Here is a 19,489-nt window from a genome sequence, read left to right as displayed (position 1 = left end):
AGCCTGCTAAGGCAGAAGAACAAAGATTTGGGAGTCTTCCCACATCAGCACGACACCTGATTTACAGTATAAATCAGTCATAACCATATTTATTAAAGGGGAAGGGCATAATTCATGAAAATTAACTTGGTTTTGAGATTTTTTTCAAGAGACAGAAAGGTTGGTTTGTTGCTTTTTTTTAAATGTACAGCACATTGTTTGGACTTTAGAGAAAGGAAGAAATAACAGAATATTCTGCCCAGAGCCTTCCAGTCACCTGCTCTTGATAAGTCATACGTTGGTTTCAAGCATATAATATTGGTTACAACAGAAGACGTGAACAGCATGCTGTGTTGCGTTGTCCAAAACATTTCCCAGTGGGCTTTGAGTGCCACAGATTCCACACCATGTTCAGACATCACTCCAGTCACCCTAATTGCTACTTACTCTTTCCTTGATAGCATCAGAATTTAATACCATTTGCTGCTGTGTCATTTAAAATTTCTTGTGACATTCTTAAAAATGCTTCAACTTTCACCTGAAAGGATGGTAGCAGCTTCTTCCAGAACACCAAGTGATCCCTGATCATGGCCCAAATCTAGGGTGAGAAAAGAGAATTTCTAAAATTGCATAAAAGCTGAATGAAATGCTGTTTTAACAACATGTGATTCCTTTCTTTTAAATTACGAGTATGCCAGATTTTTTAATTATGTATTATTTATTATATTTTGGACTCCACACTGGGAATGTAATTCCTTCAGCATTTAGCTTAATGTTAAAAAAATGTGTATACAAATATGATAATTGATCACAAGTGGGATTTATCACAAAGAAGAATGCAAATATTTTTGGTTTAGAGAGGAAATGTTTGGAATTAAAATTAAGAGATGTGGACATCCTCATCTTATACTGCTTTTTAACATAATGACAAAAACCTGGAAAAGAAGGTGTGCACTAGATACATGTACAATAGAAAAATATGTTATGCAATACCTCTCCCAACAATAAAATGAAAATATATGGTTCAGTACCATTCAAAAAATAATTGTTACTATACTTGTTGCTTTTAGTAACAGTGTAAATGTGTGTTTGGTTTCCAAGGGAATTAAACTCCAGAGCACAGGCCAGAAGGGAGCTACGGTGTGGTCTAGGCCTTCATACAGGGACAGCCAGGGGACACAGATTGTGGGCTGCACCATGGAGCACACGCCTTTCTCATATAAACATGTTATTACACAAAAAAAACCCAACCAAACAAACAAAAAAACCCAAACCCACAAACCAAAGGGAAAACATCTGTTCCCTGTTTTTCCTAGGTTCCTTCCTGTATGTCTTTTCAATGGGTTGGTTGGCTCTGCCAGTGCTGTTTCCCCATTGTGGTCATTTACGCTTTGCCCCTGTGGTTAGGATCCATCAGCTAGACCTTTCTCCTCGTGTAGGCTGTACAGGGGCTCAACAGAGGGGCGCTGCTAAGGGTGCTAGTGTGTTTTCCTAATTTTTGCTCAACTTTCACACAACACTAGCAGACAGCGACGCTTTGAGCATCGCAAAATACGGGATTACTTTTAGCTCTGTGTTTAGATAGGGACAACGTTTCAGGTTCCTCTAATTCCCATTGCCAGGACAGAAACGTACGACAAAATGTTTCAGGCAAGGATGGAGCAGCAGTTTTAACTTTGAAGGCAGCTGAAGCAGAGCCTCGGGCAAGAGCAAAGGAATTCCAGCACCACGCAAGTCAACATCTCCTGGTCTACTGCCACCTGTTTCTTTGGGTTGGCAATCCAGATAACCCCCCCATGAAACTGAGCTGAAAGGTCAGACTCACGAGCAGGTCACCTTTCAGTTGGCGACCCTTACTAAATCGCCTGGTTTATTCCTCTTCCAGGGAACTGGAAATGGAAGAACATACAGGCTTGAAACGCTCATCTTAGGTTTAAACCCCGACCCAGCTGGTACGGTTGGTATTGGCCGTAGTTTGGGGCTCGTTCTGTTAGGTGAGGTGGCGTCACTAGTGCAGAGAAACAGAATGGCAGCATCTTTCTGCATGTGTTAACGTGGAGTTTGAACGGGGGGAAGGTTAGAGCAACCCTGATGCTAAATCCTTTAGCACAGAAATGTTCAGGGTATCTCTCAGTCCACATGTAAATGCCTCCAGGTTTGCTGCCTCCAGCTTGAGCTGCAATACCGCCTGCTTACTAAAATGCGATAATCCCAGTGCAGATTTCCCTGGGAAGGAGTGGGGCTATACTGAGGCAACCAAGGCAACCTAGATGTTCGTAACAGCTGGAAGGTGACGTCAGCAAGAGCTTTCAGGTTCTGCCTTTGTATCTTACTTCATCTCCAGCAGTTTTATTCAAATTACAAATGTCTTGGAAGGGAGTGAAAAAGGAGCATTTTGCAAATATCGGTAACTTCTTCTTCTTGGCTCATGTTTTTAAGCTCTGCAAACTGCACACTTCTGCCCTGAATAAAGTACAGCAGTGCACAGTGAAATGTTGTATTTTTATTTCTCGTCGTTATGATACGATTGGCTAATGCTTCTTTTGCCTCATGCTGCAGAATGGCTGGCCTGCCAAGAACGCTGTCAGAAAGCCTCCCAGTGGCCATCCCTTCCTCCAGCTGTCACGTAACCATCTTACAGAAACATGCAGGAGGAGTCTGCCTCCACCAGCATCTTAGAGGGGATTTGATCTGCAAGGCCTTCTCCGACCTAAATGCTGCTATGATTCTGCGATTTTATAGTCCTTTGCCATCATTTCTGTCGCTTTCAGTGGACAGTTCTGAATAGGGACTAGCGCAGCAGATCCCTGGAAAGCACGAGCTCTGGCACACCCGTCAGACAGCTCACAGCTCTTTCTTCACCAGGTGGCTTGGAAGGATGTCCAAGAAAAACAATCGGGCTACAAGATTTGGGGTAGCAGGCATAGCGTTGGTGCTGTCTTCCTAACCGCAGGTAGTGGGTGTTTTTGTAAAATAGCTGTTCCACTTGGGGGGTATTATGCATTAGACACATGGGATGGGATTCACCTCTGTTAACTGCAGCCACCTGAACAGTCGCAGCTAAGCTAGCTGTCTAGGCTGCTTCTACTGGTCAGCAGAGAACACTCAGCTTTCTTTTCAAAGACAAGTATTTAAACAAGGTGGGTGAATCACTATCTAGAAGTGCTTGCTTTCTCTACTGATTAGAGAGGGAGCCTTAATGATTAATTTAGATGGCATGTGTAGCTTTTGAACTGGAGTTAGGTGGGAGGAACATCATCCTAAGGGTACCCAAGCTAAAATCTCTTCCAGGAGCCCAACCCCAGTGCCCAGCTCATCCAATTCCTTCCAGATCTGGCTTTAGCACAGGGATGACAGTCAAGAACAAACTCCCTTGCTACCATATGCGGTTTCCTCAAACAAGCTTACATCCAACAGCACATTTTTTTTCAGGAGAGCTTCTTTGTTCACAAACTGAGAGACCCCACTGTGTAGGATGCTGTGTTACAGCACAATCTGGTCCCAGTGGAATAAGAATTTAAAAATCCAGAAGAGTCTCCGTAACATTGTGAAGATGTTAATTCTAATACTAATGATAAATCTTCTGTGTCTTTCTGCTGAGTAGGCTAGAAAGTTACAGCAGGATTTTCATGATACGGAACAGATAGGTGTCGGGATTGTTGGCAAGGTTGTTCCTTTTAGTTTGGACCTAAGTTACATACAGAGCAGCCTAAAGGCTGAATACATTATTCAGTTTCTAAGTAGCTACACAATGACCTTTCTTAAAGTCCGTGACCTTTGGTAATACTATCATGATACTTACATACAGTAACAGTAAATTTGTGTTACAAATTGAAAAGATGGTGAAAATAATCCATTTTTAAAAACATATAAATTTTTAAAACCATATAAAAATACCAAATATATGTTAAATCGTCTAAACTATTTTGTGCAGTTATTCAAAAGATTGCTAACACAAATCTCCATTCTTTGCCATATATTTATTAGCCTCTCAGTCTTACAGACTTATAAAAATAATCTAATGATGTCACTTATATTGTTATAGGCATAAAGGAGCTTTAAATGATTACATCCTTTAGTATTATGTTTTTCACAGGATTTTTTCTTAACATCTGAATATCCTATTAGGTGAAAACTGTTTTTCTTTACAGTCTCTTTTTCATCACTTGATGTGACATTTACATGAAAAATTTAATCGCAGATCTGAAAGAAAATCAGCTGTGCTTTGATGCATCAGGAGTTCATCTCCCAAGATTTAGAACATCCGATACTTATATCCGAGTACAAGCCGTTGGGAGGCTGCTTCAAACACGGTGTATTCTGTCAATCACTATTTATACACATGGTTTGGGATTACTGAACAAACCAAACGTGGTCAAAAGCTGTAGCCAAACCAAAATGTTTAAATGTGAAACAGTCCTACAGAGAAGATACTTCATTGCATTACTGTCTTCTCCTTTTTCTTTCCCTTTTATTAGCACACACCGCCTGCTTTGCCTGCTTTGAAATCAAGAGCCGAGCCGTGAACAAAGTGACAATTTCAAAATCCGAATATTTCAAGTGGCCAGATGCATAAAACTCATCACGTCAATTAAAAATAAGCCTTGCAGTAAAATTCTCATTGGCCTAGTTGTCCATCTAAAACACTGGCTTTTTGTGTCTTATCTAATTTGTGTACGTGTCATACCCATCGAAACTCATCATCTGTGGTGCCAGGAGCTGCTTTCACTTACAAACCAGTCAACAAATCACATAGCCTGGGAGGCCACTTGGTGTGACCGAGCAACGAGTGCTTCCTGAGTTCATGCAGCTCAGCCGATGGATCACCAGCCCAGGTGGATCACCAGCTCCCAGACCACGGCGAGAGTCGCCTCTTCGGGCAGTTTGCTGTCGAGTCCTTTATTTGCAGAAGCAAAGGAAACAATAATTTCCCAGTGTAACAAACTGTGGTCAGTCAGTGGTGTCTCCGTAGATCTGCACACGTACAACCCCAGGAAAGGAGCCTGATGCTGATGTTAAGGAAATAACTTTTAGTTTTACATAAACAATGAGTGGTTTCGGCTCCAGTTCCTGCTCGTGACAGCACTCTTTAAGATTCCCTAGTGCCAAGAACAACTCAAATCAGTGGTGAAGGGAAGGGTGAAACAAAACAGGTCTTGACACTGAAAAATAACCTGATAAGCAAAATAAGTACAACGAGACCGTAATTTGCCAAGTACAAGAAAATGTCCATCTTTTCTGAAAGATACAGCATTTCCTACATTTTCATTCAACATCAGACGTTGTAACATGATGCTCAGGCTTGGCAGAGAGTGGTAATTCCATTTTGCAGAATTTCCAGGGTTTCTGAGTTTGGTTTGGTTTCAGTGTGGAACAGAACGCAGTGTTTCCTTTACTCTCTGAAACAGAGTTGGGATGCTCGCCCCCAGGCACGATGAGAGGAGTCCCCGGGCCAGGCTGCCCACGGCAAGGTGCTGGGCTCCACTTCCTTGTCACCCCTTCATAAGACAGAACATTTTCCTCTGGGATGTCTGGCTTTCAACAAGCTGGCAAATTTTGATAAAAAACTGTTTTTGCTGGAATTTTCGTTGCCAGCTCTAAGTGAACATGTTTATAGCCATTACATGATAGAAAAGACTACAGACTCAGCAGAATGAGGAAGATCAATATTCGATTTTTAACAGAGGGGAAGAACAGAGAAAAGTGGCAACTGGGAAAAGCTGAATTTCAGTTCCCAAGTACATCCATCCATTTCTTTTTACAGCATTGGAGCACTGCAGAACAACCCAACAGGACTACAACAATAACAGCAGCCTCAGGTTTATGTTGCAAGTACTGGCTCCTAATGGCACGCCTGGCAGGGAAAGCTTTTCTCTAAATTTTTGTGCATTCAGGCCATTTGCTCTCTCTTTGCTCCCCTCAGCACCTGGGGTGATTTTCATCCCTCCCTGCCTACAAAGGCAAGCCCCGGCGGGGAAGGGACAAAGCAGGAGGCTGGGGATTAAGGACCCAGAACCAAGTCCTTCGAGCTGTTTAAGCTGGTGGTAGCTGCGCTGCTGTTTAACATCTTACCATTTGATCCACTCCTGGTTTCCCTCAGCATTTCACTTGCCAGGTAGATCCGAGCAGCCCCAGAGCCTTCCTCCACAGCTCAACCACCCTGCTCTATCTCAGGCGGCATGACGCACCACCTGAGCATCACCCAAGTGGAAGCAAAGCCTACCTGTCGCTCCTGTGGGATGTGGCAGTAATGCATGAAAGTCACTCTGGATCAGAGGCAAAGCTAATTTTTCGGCTCCAGCAATCAGATGCTGTTCCTCCGCTCTGCCTAGCGCTAACCCACGCTGTCAGCCAACCCACTGGGGCTTTCAGTGACCTGATGCTCCAGTCCACCTTGTGAGAATGCTCTAGTGTCAAATACATGGGTACACTGTGCCTCCTTTCCTCATTATTTTTAGACCTCTAGTGGGGAAAAAAAAAAAAAAAAAAAAAAAAAGGCATTGTGGAGAAGATCATCTTGAAAAGCTCTGAACATGAAAGCAAGATGTGAAATACCAGTATAGCCATGGGCTCTAGCCAGTAAGGAATGAATGTCAAAATGCCATTTCTTTAATTAACATCCTGGATTTTCTCCAGAAGAGTTATCTCATCTTCTTCTTCCTTATACAGGATACCGCAAAAGAATAAACTGAAATGGACCTCGCCGTTTGTGGAGGGAAGTATGCTTTTGTGCTAACAAAGGAAAATCATGATACACTGATTCAAAAAAAAAGCTATCCTTTCTCCCCTCTCGCACCCCAAAAAACATCCTACTATTCTTTTGAGCACAAGTTGTCCAAATCCAGGGCTGCTACTGCATAACTCAATGAAAGACTAAAGTCTGCCAGGAAAATATCCAAGACATAAAATATATTTATAGCTACTGGTGATTGTTATTTTATGCCTGTCAGTAATCCTTTTAGCAAACAGCTATCCTCAATTATTGATATTTCATTATGGGCTTTCAAGGTGACTCTGTGGATGACAGGTTCAACCCCTGATTTTCAGTGTCTCAATGGGAATACCCTGGGCCCCATTGATGAACATCAGAAATGTACTGCAGACCATGAAATTCTGTCCCTCCAGATAATCCTCATTTTGACCCTTGACAACAAAAAACTGTTGGTTATTGTCTGCAGCCCTTAACTGGATTATTCCAGCCATGGCAGTGCCATTAAATCCCCCACCTTGTGTGGGTCTAGTTCTGCCAGGCCAGTGATTTCTTCTTCTGAACAGAGGAGAATATGAAGCTGCAAAAAGGGCAAGAGCAAGTTATACCTGCTCCGATGCTACGTCTCATCAGTGCAACCGTATTACTGAAAATGTTTAAAACACATCTGCAAAATAAATAGTAAAATGAATAAAACTCCTAGATCTGGATAAAGTCTACATCCAGCAAGAACATAGTAGAGACATACCCTTTTTCTCTGTTTTTGGCAATAGAGTATCATAATGCAGAACACAGGAGAACAAGTAACAGCAAGAGAAGTGGCAGGATGGAGGAGGTTATTTCTCAGGCTCTGCGAATATGCAGGTGGCCATTTGTTCTACGGAGACCAAGATTTCTCTTTTATTGGCTGAACATGTCAGCAATACACACTTGAGGTTTCCTCCCTGCCCTGTTCGAGAGGCTCAGCTCACTTAGCTTTCTGGTTGCTTTCTGCTGGACTGGCTATAATGAAAAAAAAGATGGAATTTCCACCAGCAAAAGAACTATACTGTGAACTATGGACAGTCTTGGAATTGTTATTTTTTGGCAGTCACGAGCAATGAGTTACAATATGCTACATCTGGGGGAAAATACTGGAAAGATCTGAAAGGGTGAAGATCTGGATAGTGCAAGAATGAGCAAAAGTAAACAGTATTTTATATTGATAAAACACATTTGACAGGTTTAAAATACGACAGTCAACTCAGTAAGAATGTAGAATATTAAAACTGAGTAGTTGCAGATTTTCCAAAAAGGATCTTTCCTAACAGTCATTATGCCTCCAGGCATGGATGTAGCTCTTCAAATCTCACTAAGGCATTTTGCTTTTCAGCTAGTGTTGCACAACTAGTCAGGAGCATCAAGAGTGTGTGTAACACAGTAGGCATGTGTTGGGGTGCATCTGCTGGTGGGGCCAACAGCCTGACCTCATGGAGCAAGTTATGGCAATAGAGGCATCTGGAGGGTATTGTAATAGAGGTTGTATAGCTACTGAACAAAATAAGTGAATAAAAAGAATCCAGCAGTGATGTAGGAAAAAAAAAAAAAAATCAGACTCATTACTCACTGAGTAAAGTCCCCTGAAAAATTAAATTTTGGAGGAACCAAAACTCCTCACAGATTGGTGTCAAGTGCCAGCCTGCACGGAGGGACTGTGCAGCGTGAGAAATACAGTGACATGTTACATTGAGTTCTGCAGAATGAAATCAATCATAAATGGTGAAATGCTTCAACTGACACTTTTGGAACAATCTGATTTTTATGAATTTAAAATTGCTTCCCCTCTGTCCTTCCTATTTTTCAGTTCAGCAAGAGATAAAAAAATAAAGAAAACAGGAGCTCTATCGGACCAAAAGCAGTCACAGAACATGTCCTGTGGCACTTCAAGTAGAGCTCTGGTGAGGACAGACGCTTAGAAATCAAGGTTTTGTCTGCGGTTCTGCCTCAGCCCGAGCTGTAACAGCCTCAGACGTGAACCTCAGACATGAAGACCAGAACAGAACACCGAAATGCACTTGCCTGGTCTGGTCTCTGGCTGACACAGAGAAGCAGCAATCAGACTGAGTCTGAAATATTTATGAGAGAGTGTCACGAAGGGCAGAAATCTATTATTTACCGCACACGTTCTTTATTCTCTGTTCATGGGTAATTCATTTAAATTCTGCCCTTCTGTTTGGGTGAAGTGGATCCACAGTAACATCCCCCAAGCAGCCCGAGTTACTCCAGGTTTACGCAGCTGTGCCGGATGGCAGGATCTGCCTTGCAGCATTTTATATTAACCGTGTCTTACAGGGCACACGGTGCCAGGAGCCGAGTATCCCCGGCCAGTTTAATCTTCACAAGCTGCCCCTGCAAGGCAACCTGCAAATGCGTTTACAGATCTAGCACAATAATTTCTTATTCCTCAGGTTGATTAACCTGTCAGAAACTAATCTCTTTCTTCAGACCTCTATTTTTGCAGGTGCTCCTGGTATAAATGCCTCAACTGTAGAAAAACAAACTAGACAAAATGTGCAGACGCTTTGTTTGGCATGGAAAGAAACCAAGGACATGGCCCCACTACAATTGCAAAAATAAAAAGAGTATGGGGAACTTGGCCTTCCTCAATGGAAACTCGACATTTGGGTGGCCCCGCTGCAGTCTGTGTGGGGCTGGCAGTCACTGTCTCTGAATGAAGAGGCTGGCTTAACCTGGATCACTATCAAATCCTCCCTCCATGAGACTGTGCGTTTGGCAGAGGTACTGACAGAAATTCTCTGGCTAAGGAAGCACGATCAAATCCTGTTAGACGTAATATCTTGAGAAGGGGGGTCTATTAGTTTAAAACACCAAGAAAGTTTGCAGTTGTTTGGCGTTTTCTCCGGTTGCTGATTTATTTGAATCCTCCTTCAGTTAGGAAAATCCCAGACTTGAAAAAAACTATCGAGAAAAAAAATAAAAAAGGATTTGTAAGGATCAGAGTGTTTTGTCAGGACCAGATAAAGTTTTTTCAGTGTGTATCTTCTAGACATCATCCCTCCCTTGCTGTACGCACAGGGCATAACCGTGCAGCCCTAACCGCTAGGTTACTTGCTAGGTTGACTGGGCAAGAAACAAATTCTGAGATTAGTGCCTGAACAAACAGCTGGTGCGGGAAGAAAATCCTTCCTGCCATAAGCAACAGGAGGTAGACCCTGTACGACTGCACCCCACCAGGCTGACGCGCTCCCACGCGCTCCCAGTGTGCGTACAGAGGAAAGCCGCATAGGAAAGGCGTCGGAACCAGCCCTCCCTCCCACGCACCCTTGCTTCCACAGCAAAATCACGTCTCTACATTGCCGAGCAGCTTGCAGAGGTATGGGGGCCACAGAAACATATTTTGATGCCCAAGGCAGGATGCCGGGTTGGTGTGCCGTCACCTGCTCTCCCCTGGGCCTTATGTCAAGGGATATGAAAAATAGTCTTGGTTCCAGTTCAAAGCAGCGCTTGAACTTCATGAACCATCCCTGGCAGGGAGCACATTTTGCTGCCTGCCATGTCCTTCTCACCATCCTACAATGAGGGGTTGCATTTGCCCATCTGCGTCCCGCTGTGCACCATCCCAGGGTTTGGGAACTTTGCTGTTTGTCTCCACAAGAACCAGATCAAGTTCCTGACTCCACAGCTTTTACTTGCCCAGGGAAAGCTCGTAGGCTGTGACCCCGGGCTGTTTGCAAAGCATGTCAAAACCCATTTGTGTCTGGAGATGCAGCAGCAGCAGCAAATATCACAGTTAAAGCTAAAAGGCAATTCTGTGCCAAGCTCGTTCTAGGTCACTAACTTCCTAAGGGTATTCTCCCAAGAAATAGCTTTATCTTGAGTAGTCCTGCAACAGGAGACCATCAGTTACAATTAACCCCTTCTTCGAAAGGAAAAGCAAGAATTCTTCGCTCTATCACATTCATCACTCATGATTTACTTGGGGTAACACCCAACCACCCACCTGTTGGCCAGTATTAGAAAATAAAGTTATAAGGAAATAGTAGATTTAAATGGGAAAAAAAAATATCTTTGCCCTTTCAAAAAGGGCACTATTATATGTGCATCTTGGGCAGTATTCACACACCTTTTAGAAAAGTAAATATAGTGCATTCAAATTTAAAAGAAATGTCACATTGAAACACTTCACTAACTCCAGTAAAATGCTTTACTGCCCGGAAAACTCAGATACCCATAAGGAAAGTCCCTGTCGCAACAACAAGGAAATACAAGAGGCACACAGATGCAGCTTTGAAGAAAGAGATAAAGCCATGTAAGAAGTGCAATATGGCTAATCAAAAAGGACACGGAAGGAAAACAACAAATTAAGCCACTTAAATGATAGGAGGAGAGGAGCATTCATTAATCTGGGACAGCCTTATCACAATGCATGGAGCTTGCACACCATCAGCTGCCGTTAGAAGGCTGGTAGAACGACTTCCAGGAGGAACCAGCAGAAGAACCAGAGAAGCTGATAATACCAGACTCAGATCACCTCGTTTTCTGAAAGACACCTAGGCTGTGACCCTAGGTAGGTACACAGAAGAAAGACATGGTTATTCTGAGGCTTGGATTCTAAAAGGTTTTTCCCGTAATTAGCTCTAAGATAATGTCAGCCTAGTGCTCAGCAAGTGTCAAAAACCATCATGTCAGATGTTAAGACTATTTGAAAAATAGCAGAACAGAGAACAAATACCATTATGCCAATGTATTCATGATGCACCCATGTCTATAACAGTTCTGATCTCCCTTCCTCTCAAAAATGGTGCAGGAGAGCAAAGCAAGGTTCAGCGAGGGCAACGGAGATAATCACAGGTGTGGAGCAGCTCCTGTGTGGAGAGTGGCTGACTAGACAAGGGCTTTACAGACTGGAAGAAGAAATAACTGAGAGAAGATAAGAAAAAAAATCATAATAGTCACTAGTAGGATAGAGAGGAGAGAGCAGGAAACTTCTTCCAATCCAAAAAGTGCCTTCAAAAGAATTAGGGAGCAATGCGTTCAAAACAAACAAAATCTCTCTTCACAGAGCATACTTAAATTGTGTAATTCCTTTCCCTGCGACGCAGTGGATTTTAAGTTGTGCTTATTCAAAAATTATTAGAAAAATTCATGGAAATATGTATTTATTTAAGCTATTAAACACAAACGCATCAGCCTCAAGGGGTCCATGATTTATAAACTGTGTGGGAGGGTGTTCTAGGGAAGTGTCCCCGCATGGTTGCCCTAGTCAAGACTCTTCATTAGCTGCAGAGCAGTGCTGGGGATGGCACGGGACCAAGGAGACCCTTCGTCTGCCCTGCGACAGCCAGTTCTGCTCTGATGCACTTACCCGTTTTGCTGCCATAGTTCATCTCAGCCTCTAGCACAGAAACTGTGTTTACTGGCTCTGAAATGGCACCGTGACAGGTAGCTTGCTTGTCTCTCTGCCTCCAGACTGTTTTCATATCTATATTTAAAGTCTGGTTCTCCTTATCAAGGTAAGGGATGTACACCAGAATCCACCAACGTGGTAACACCTGTGCAGTGCACTGGGGGTCACAGAAGCCTCTGCGTAATAGAAGAAGTCAAAGGTATTCTACCATAATGAGAGAAAAGGTAGCATTAAATGAAACATTAATCTTAAAATCTGCCACAAGCTACAAAATCAGTCCTAATCTCTGTTACGGAGAGATACAAACCGATAAATTTATGCTGCAGCACACAAAGCTCTGCTGGAGCTCACCAGCCTCACTATTTTCTGAAAGATAAAATAAAGCCCAGAAGACGTTTGCATTGGCTTTGCTTAAGTACACAATTTTCAGAGAAAGCAGCAGCAACAGGTCTGTGATCAGAGATATGCAGGAACGAGAACTGTTAAGCAGCATCTATTCCAAATGTATTAAAAAAAAAAAAAATCCCTTGAAAAATGTAATTTTTTCCCCAGGAAGTGTGAAATAATTATTCTTCCTAAGATTATACTAGAAACTTGTAGTTTGTGTAAACACTGTAGGACTACATGCAAAAGATCATGCTCAGAAATGTTGCAGCTATTTAGTGTTCTGGTGGACTGGAATGACTTTTACTTGAAATAACGAACATGTTATTTCTGTGAAAATTTGATGTTATGGTGAAACATCAGAAAATTTGATGTTATGGTGAACGCTGTTTCCTGACTTGTCCAGACGGACAACACCTGAGACCAAAGTAAAAAGATCTGTCATGGAGCAGAAAGAGCCCAAAGAGGGCACTGAAGGAGTGACTTATGGGTCAGTATATTGCCAGCTCCTGTTGATTTTACCCGAGTCTTGTGACAGTTGGATCCTTCCCTAAAGCAACAGCTTCAGCATCCAAACATGACAAGGATCTTAGCTTTGACTTAGAAATAAAAAATTACCACCACACAACAACAAAGAACATCTTGGTAGCAAGATGAAAACATGATCCCCAAGAGCTGCAATATAAAAGAATAAGTTTTAAATACTTTTTTAATACTACAATTTTAAGACAAACTTAGGATCTTCAGGGACCTAACTTGTAAATTTTGAAAGCTTGATTTCAGCAACTTCGATGAGCTGACTGAAAATCTGTCAGGGAAGTGACTCTGAGGAAAAAACGGGACACTGAAAGTTACGCTGTATTAATCACACTACTGAAAATACGGAGAAGAGTAAAAAAGAAAAGATACTTAGTTAACTATATATATCTGGGGCAAATATTCATGAATTAATTACTACCCCATGAATGTAAATTAAATTACTTTTCCACTAGAAGGAAGAGAGCAGGCGTAATACCGTAATACTCATGAGTCTCGTTGCTTCCTTCGGAAGTGTTTCACAACAACGACTTGTTTGGGGGTCCCAAAAGTTTCCTTCTCAATTACCCAGCTGCCAATACCAATATCACACATATTTTGAATTATCCCCTTAGATCACCACACAGCGGCAGAGCTCCTCTCTATGGATAGGAAAGGCAAAGACCACCAAGAAGGAGGGTGGACATTGCAAGTGAAGAGTGAGGGCTCACAGAGCTGTTCCTGCCTCAGAGAACATTGCTGGACAGTGATCAAGCTTTTGGCTCAAAAAAAAAAAAATATATCCACACAGGTAAAGCTCTAAAGAACTCTTTGAGAGCCCCACTTTCTGCTTCACCTGGTTAAAGGGCTAGATTTGCGTGTTACAGCACATAACCTACTGCAGAAAACACCAGTTAGTCATTCAGTTGGGTAGTTTCAGAGGTATCATTCAGAGATACAGTAGCTACGGTGACTGCCACCCCAGCTGGGCAATGGCACGGCTGGGCAGGCCAGCTCTGCTGCTGATCTTCACACACCACCCAGCCTTCAGACCGCGCTTCTCTCGGCCAGCTGTGCTCGGCGGCAGGGGAAATGGCAGAGCAGCAATGTTCCACAACGTGACAGGAAGCCTGTGCTGGACTGGTGAGCTGCCAAGAATTTTGGAGAGGTGACCTGGTACGCAAACAAATCAAAATGGTGACAGCAAGAGGTGAGAAGGAGTGATGACAGGTCGCTTAAGCTTTTACCCTTTGGGTTAGTCCCTTTTGACCTGCTTCCCCCCTGACCACAGGTGACATTGTGACGGCTGTTTTCCAGCTTGGCACAGCTTCTGTCAGTTGCTGCCTCTGTCACTCACAAGGTTTGACCAGTTTCAGGGCTGATCAGCCCAGCATCTTCATGGTTACACAGGATCCTCCCTGTCACCTCCAAGCCACGGCTACTATGGAGATATTAAGAAATTAGCATTTTGAGTTACCATGAAGCAGAATCAAAGCTGTGTCCTAACTAAATATAGAGAAAGCAATCCGCAAGGAACCGTGCTAGGAGAAGATTACAGCAAACATTTGTCACTATGCTAAATATCTTGATAAATCCTATTTGTAAAAACGTTACAAGAAATTTTCAATGTATCAAATACCTATCCCTACCAGTTAGCCTGATCTGAACATTACACTGGAATAGAGCAGAGACAAAATGGGATACACAGAAACTGCTTTTCTTAGTGACAATACAGTTGTCAGTTCACTTCCTTAACAGAAATTTTGACAGTTTATGTGAAATGAACCAGTACCTGCTCCTTGGTAACCTACGTAATGATATTTATTAAACCGATGTTCTGCAAAGGATATCTATCTTTTTTTTTTTGACCACTGCTAAAAATCAAAATTAAAAATCGCGATGGAGTGAAAAAATGACAGAACTATTTACATAAGAGTCCTCTAGGACATTATGACTTCCCCAACATATAGACAAATGGAGCTCCAAGTGCAACAGCTGAAATCGCTGGCCTAATGACCTCAGCTCGTGGAGGTCCAGGGTCTTTGTCATTGACCTCTAGAGCCACTATTGAAAACTAATCACATACACCACTGATAAACAGGCACAATGAGTCAAAAGTACATGACCTTCTCAGCAAGGTTCTTTTGAAATGCAAACAAGAATCTAACCTCTCGGAGAAGCTGAGCCTCTTTAGTTTAAGGAAGAGCACATTATCTTCCATTTCTTCCCATAAAATAGTGGCAGAGTGTATTGCTTATTTTCAACATTATACAGGAGTTTAGTCCTATTAAAGAGCGTTAGAAATTTCAGAGTTTTAACATCTGAGATTGATCATAAATTGTTCCACCCTCTCTAATCCTGTAGCAAGTATGACTTACCCCATTACTGTTTGTATGATGCTGTTTTCATCACACTGATTCTGTGCAGAGTCAAGGACCTAATCAAATCCACAATCAATCAAGCTGCTTGTCAGATACAAACAGCAAGCAAAAGACTCCTTTGTATCCTACACAATCGCCCTTTCAGAAGACAAGTGAGCCATTGGTTTCTAAGAACATGTAATACACAAGTAATGCTCTGCAAGAGCCTGCGGTGCGAAGAAACCTTGTGACTGAATTCCTGAAGAGCAACGTCTCTGATGGGTTACTCAGATTGCCCTGACTGGTGTTTTGGAATTATAATATGGAAGAACTTCTGAAAAGCTGACTGCAATCACTGGAGTCAAAAGCCTCTTACAAGTTAACAAGACACAAAAGTGGGCAGCTCTTTGGCTTTAGCATCACTGAGCTTTAATGAAGGACAAAGTCTGTTGCTACAGCACCCCTCCCTGCCGAGCAGAAGAGGAGAAAGCAACACAACAGCTCAGCAGTTTTTAACTCTCAGATTCCCAAATGAGCAACACGGAGACACACATCTATACATGTATTGACTCCTTTTCTTGTGGGGACAGCAACTGCTGTCTTGAGATCCTCGAGACACTGCAGTGAGACTAATGAGAGACTACGTCAGGAGCAATTTAACCAATAATAGAATCATTTAGGTTGGAAAAGACCTCTAAGATCATCGAGTCTGTTAACCCAGCACCACCAAGTCTACCACTAAACCATGTCCCTAAGTGCCAAACCTCATCTTTTAAATACCTCCACGGATGGTAACACAATTACTTCCCTGGGCAGCCTGTTCCAATGCTTGGTTAACACCTTAAGTGAAGAAAACTTTTCTAACACAACTAAATACTTCATTACAATTTTGATATCATGTAACCAAGTAATTTTCATGTGCATATAAATTGCATTATACAACCTGGATCCTGTTCATACTCGGTAAGAATAAGTGTATTATGAAAACCTTAAGCACTGACGATCCTGACTGATGAAATGAAATAATTAATTTTGCTAAACTTACTGTTAAAAAAGCCATTACCTATATTCTAGATTGAGTGGTGAACACTACAGGGAATCACTTCAAAGTTTGTATTGGGACATGACAAGTGAAAGTCAATGGATAGGAGACTTTACAGCCATGTAGGAACGCAACCATACGGAGTATAAATAATTACACAAGTTTCTTAAAAGTCTTTATGACAGTGCCTTACCTTGATTATAAAGTGAAATCTGGTCAAATTACTAATGTAAAAACTACTCATCTTTAAAGATGCTACACCTGGCAATTTACTTCCATATAATCACACCACAGTATACATTCCCTAGTGATCCACTTGAAACTTACTGTTTTATGTAGAACACTTGTGTAAAAATCCTTAAGACACTTATGCAGTAGAAATTTGAATAGGGGCTTAAACAGAATTTCTGTAAAGTTGCTTTATAACATCTACTGATACATTGACACACTTTTTATTAACTAACCTGAAGAAATTCCAGTATCATTACGACAGCAGCAGCAACTCAACACCTCTGAAAATCATTGTGGCTGGGGCACGAACAGAAGAAGCAATGGCCCATCATAACCACCAGTGGAGTGTATTAAATATCTTTATTTAATTAGTCAAAATAAATATTTGATAAGATATAGCTAACCGAAGGACCACAGCTTTTTGCTTTTTTTTTTTTTTTAAGGACAGACATCAACTTAACATGAGTGCCACCTTCTGGTTTAGACATGAAAACAGTTTGGGTTGTGCATACTGCATCCAAAACTTCTAACAGAAAGGTGCAGTTTGGTTCCTTCCCCCCGCCCCCCCCCCCCCGTTTTTTTTTTTTAAATAATTAGAATATTCATCTTTAACATTCACAGAACGTTGTAAGAACAAAAACAGTTAAACACAAGAGTTCTGTAATACTTGGTTATCTTTAGCGCCTGGAGCAAAGTAACTATATACATTCTGCACAAGTATTTTTCCTCAAATTTAACTTCACAGATGTCAAATCCTACTAAAACACATCAATTACCATAATTTAAAGTAAATATTTAAATGCAGTGGCTTGTACTACAAGTAGTTATCTTGGAATCAGTGTACTCTGGAATATATTCTTCCAACTTTTCCACCCTAAAAAATTCCTTTAAGTGAAATGTGTGCATCTCCTATCCAAGAAGTGACAGAACCTCGTAAAGGAAGACTGAGAAATTCAGCAAATGTACTACTACAAATGGCACAAAGAACTGCAGCTCATTTTATATTTGCTGCAACAGTCAAATCACCAAGTTGTTGAGAAAAGACAGGTAAATTACAATCCACTTCAAGTCCATTTGCACATTACCAACTTTGCATGGGTAAAAAAAATGTGGCTCCTTTTCTTTCATTTCACACAACACCCACAAAAGTATATCACTGCTATATCACACAGTCATTTTCTAACAGCTACCACAGCTGTTTCAAAGCAACTGCAATTTAAGGAAACAAATTTGCTCCAACTCAGGTGTTGCCTCCACTGCAGATATAAATACAACTGCATATTCTTTGTGCTTACAGTAGTAAAAACAATTTACCAACAGCGCCAATTCTGGGTCTCTTATTTTCCCCCACATTCAGTATGGGATGGAAGCACACAAGCCCACACCCTAGGTGATACTACACTGTGCCAAGACCACACTGTGTCAAAACTGTAATTCTGTACAGCATTACATACTATGGACTTCTAAATTTGGGTCTCCTAACACTTCAGCTCTCTATGCCATTTCACACTGGTATATGCCCACACAAAGCCTGCTTTTCTCCATTGGCTAAGAACCCACTCATAGATAAACGTTGTAATTTCACAACTCCGCACACTTCTGTATATTGACTTGCTGTCAATTAGGATCGTAATCCTCAAGTCTTCTGGAATACATATGGCAACTTACATATTTTTTTAAGTGTATAACTCTTTTGAACAAAACCCATTCGTGTGTTTTATGTCCTCTTATTCAAATCATGAAGGCAGCCAGTTATTGCACTTGTATCTCACAGCAGCGAGCACTTCCAGGAGGAGAAGGACCATATCTCTTTCCGCAGTTGCCATCCCCACACCTTCTTATTCTAAAGCAGCAACAGTTCATGATGTATTCATCAGCATTTAATCAATTCCTTGTTTGTCAAAGGTTCTGCAATGACTTCATCACGCATGAACTGCTCCTAAAGACAGCAAGTAGACTTTTAGTTGATTTTCATTATTTTCAGATCTCCTCGCCCTCAAAAACCATCAGATAACCATTTCGTTTCCTAGCCTGGGTATAACTGGTATGAATGTCTCCCAAAACACGAAAGCCAAACATGCTTACTAGGTAAGAAAAACTACTAGACTAGCTGACTGGGCTGCTAGAGTCACAGGTAGATCTTAATGTCACTGAGACTGTTCTGTCCATGTTCCACCCCACACTCACCCAAGCAGGCATGTTTTAAAGCCCAAACACGGCAGGAGAAGGAGACCAGAAAACCAAGAAATAAGGCAAACCAAAGAGCCACCAGCTCACACAACCCTGTCGCACGCTCAGCAGGGAGCTTTAAGAGCTGCCACCACACCTTCCCCTGGGGATGGCGAACCGAAGCCCGGCCAGGCCGCCCCGGCGCCGGGGAGGCAGGCCGTGGCCGTGCCCGACAGCCCTCCAGCCGCACCCACCTGGTCGTAAATGACGCGCAGGATCAGGGAGCAGCTGGGGCAGGTGGCCACATCCTCGCCGTTCTCCAAGTCCTCCTGCAAAAGCCCCGGGAAAGCAGTCACGGACCCGCCGCCCGCCTGGCCCACAGGCACCACGGCCGCCGCAGGCGGGACCGCGGCCTGACGCTGCCCCCCCCCCCCCCCCCCCCCCCCATGGCTGCCCGGCCGCCTCTACCCGCGTGATGAGGAAGCGGTCCCCGCAGGGGCACGGGTAGCTGTAGGTCTCGGTCTCCTCGTCGTACTCGAAGTCCTCAATCTCCACCTCATCGTGGAAGACCGACATGGCGCCGCGGAGAGGCGGGGGGACGAGGCGGAAGGGACGGAGCGGCGCACGCGCCGCCTGACGGGGCGGGGGCGGGGCGAGAGCGGCTCCCGTCACGTGGTGCGGCGCCGGGTAGG

The 19,489-nt window shown here is 42.7% G+C and overlaps 2 protein-coding genes across 3 annotated transcripts in view; one reads left to right on the top strand and one right to left on the bottom strand.

Moving 5' to 3' along the window:
* Positions 1 to 73: 73 nt before the first annotated feature.
* On the bottom strand, positions 74 to 19,442 carry DPH3 (diphthamide biosynthesis 3). Of its 2 annotated transcripts, none has more exons than XM_037384869.1 (3): positions 19,266 to 19,442; positions 19,052 to 19,126; positions 74 to 577 (listed from the first exon to the last, which is right to left on the bottom strand). In XM_037384869.1, exons 1-3 carry the CDS (start codon positions 19,371 to 19,373, stop codon positions 443 to 445), a joined length of 318 nt encoding a protein of 105 aa, XP_037240766.1. In that variant the 5' UTR covers positions 19,374 to 19,442; the 3' UTR covers positions 74 to 442. The 2 variants fall into 2 exon arrangements, with proteins under 2 accessions (XP_037240766.1, XP_037240768.1); XM_037384871.1 differs by lacking the exon at positions 74 to 577 and adding an exon at positions 16,970 to 18,567 and having other exon boundaries at positions 19,266 to 19,434.
* The window catches only part of OXNAD1 (oxidoreductase NAD binding domain containing 1), a 20,157-nt gene continuing 20,098 nt past the window's right edge, over positions 19,431 to 19,489 (top strand). Inside the window, exon 1 of the mRNA XM_037384867.1 lies at positions 19,431 to 19,484. The gene's annotated coding sequence lies outside the window, so the exon portion shown is untranslated. The remainder of the gene's footprint in view (positions 19,485 to 19,489) is intronic.

The sequence above is a fragment of the Falco rusticolus genome, chromosome 4 (genome assembly GCF_015220075.1).
Source record: "Falco rusticolus isolate bFalRus1 chromosome 4, bFalRus1.pri, whole genome shotgun sequence".
In the NCBI taxonomy this organism is placed as follows: Eukaryota; Metazoa; Chordata; class Aves; order Falconiformes; family Falconidae; genus Falco; species Falco rusticolus.
This window is presented reverse-complemented; position numbering and strand designations above follow the sequence as displayed.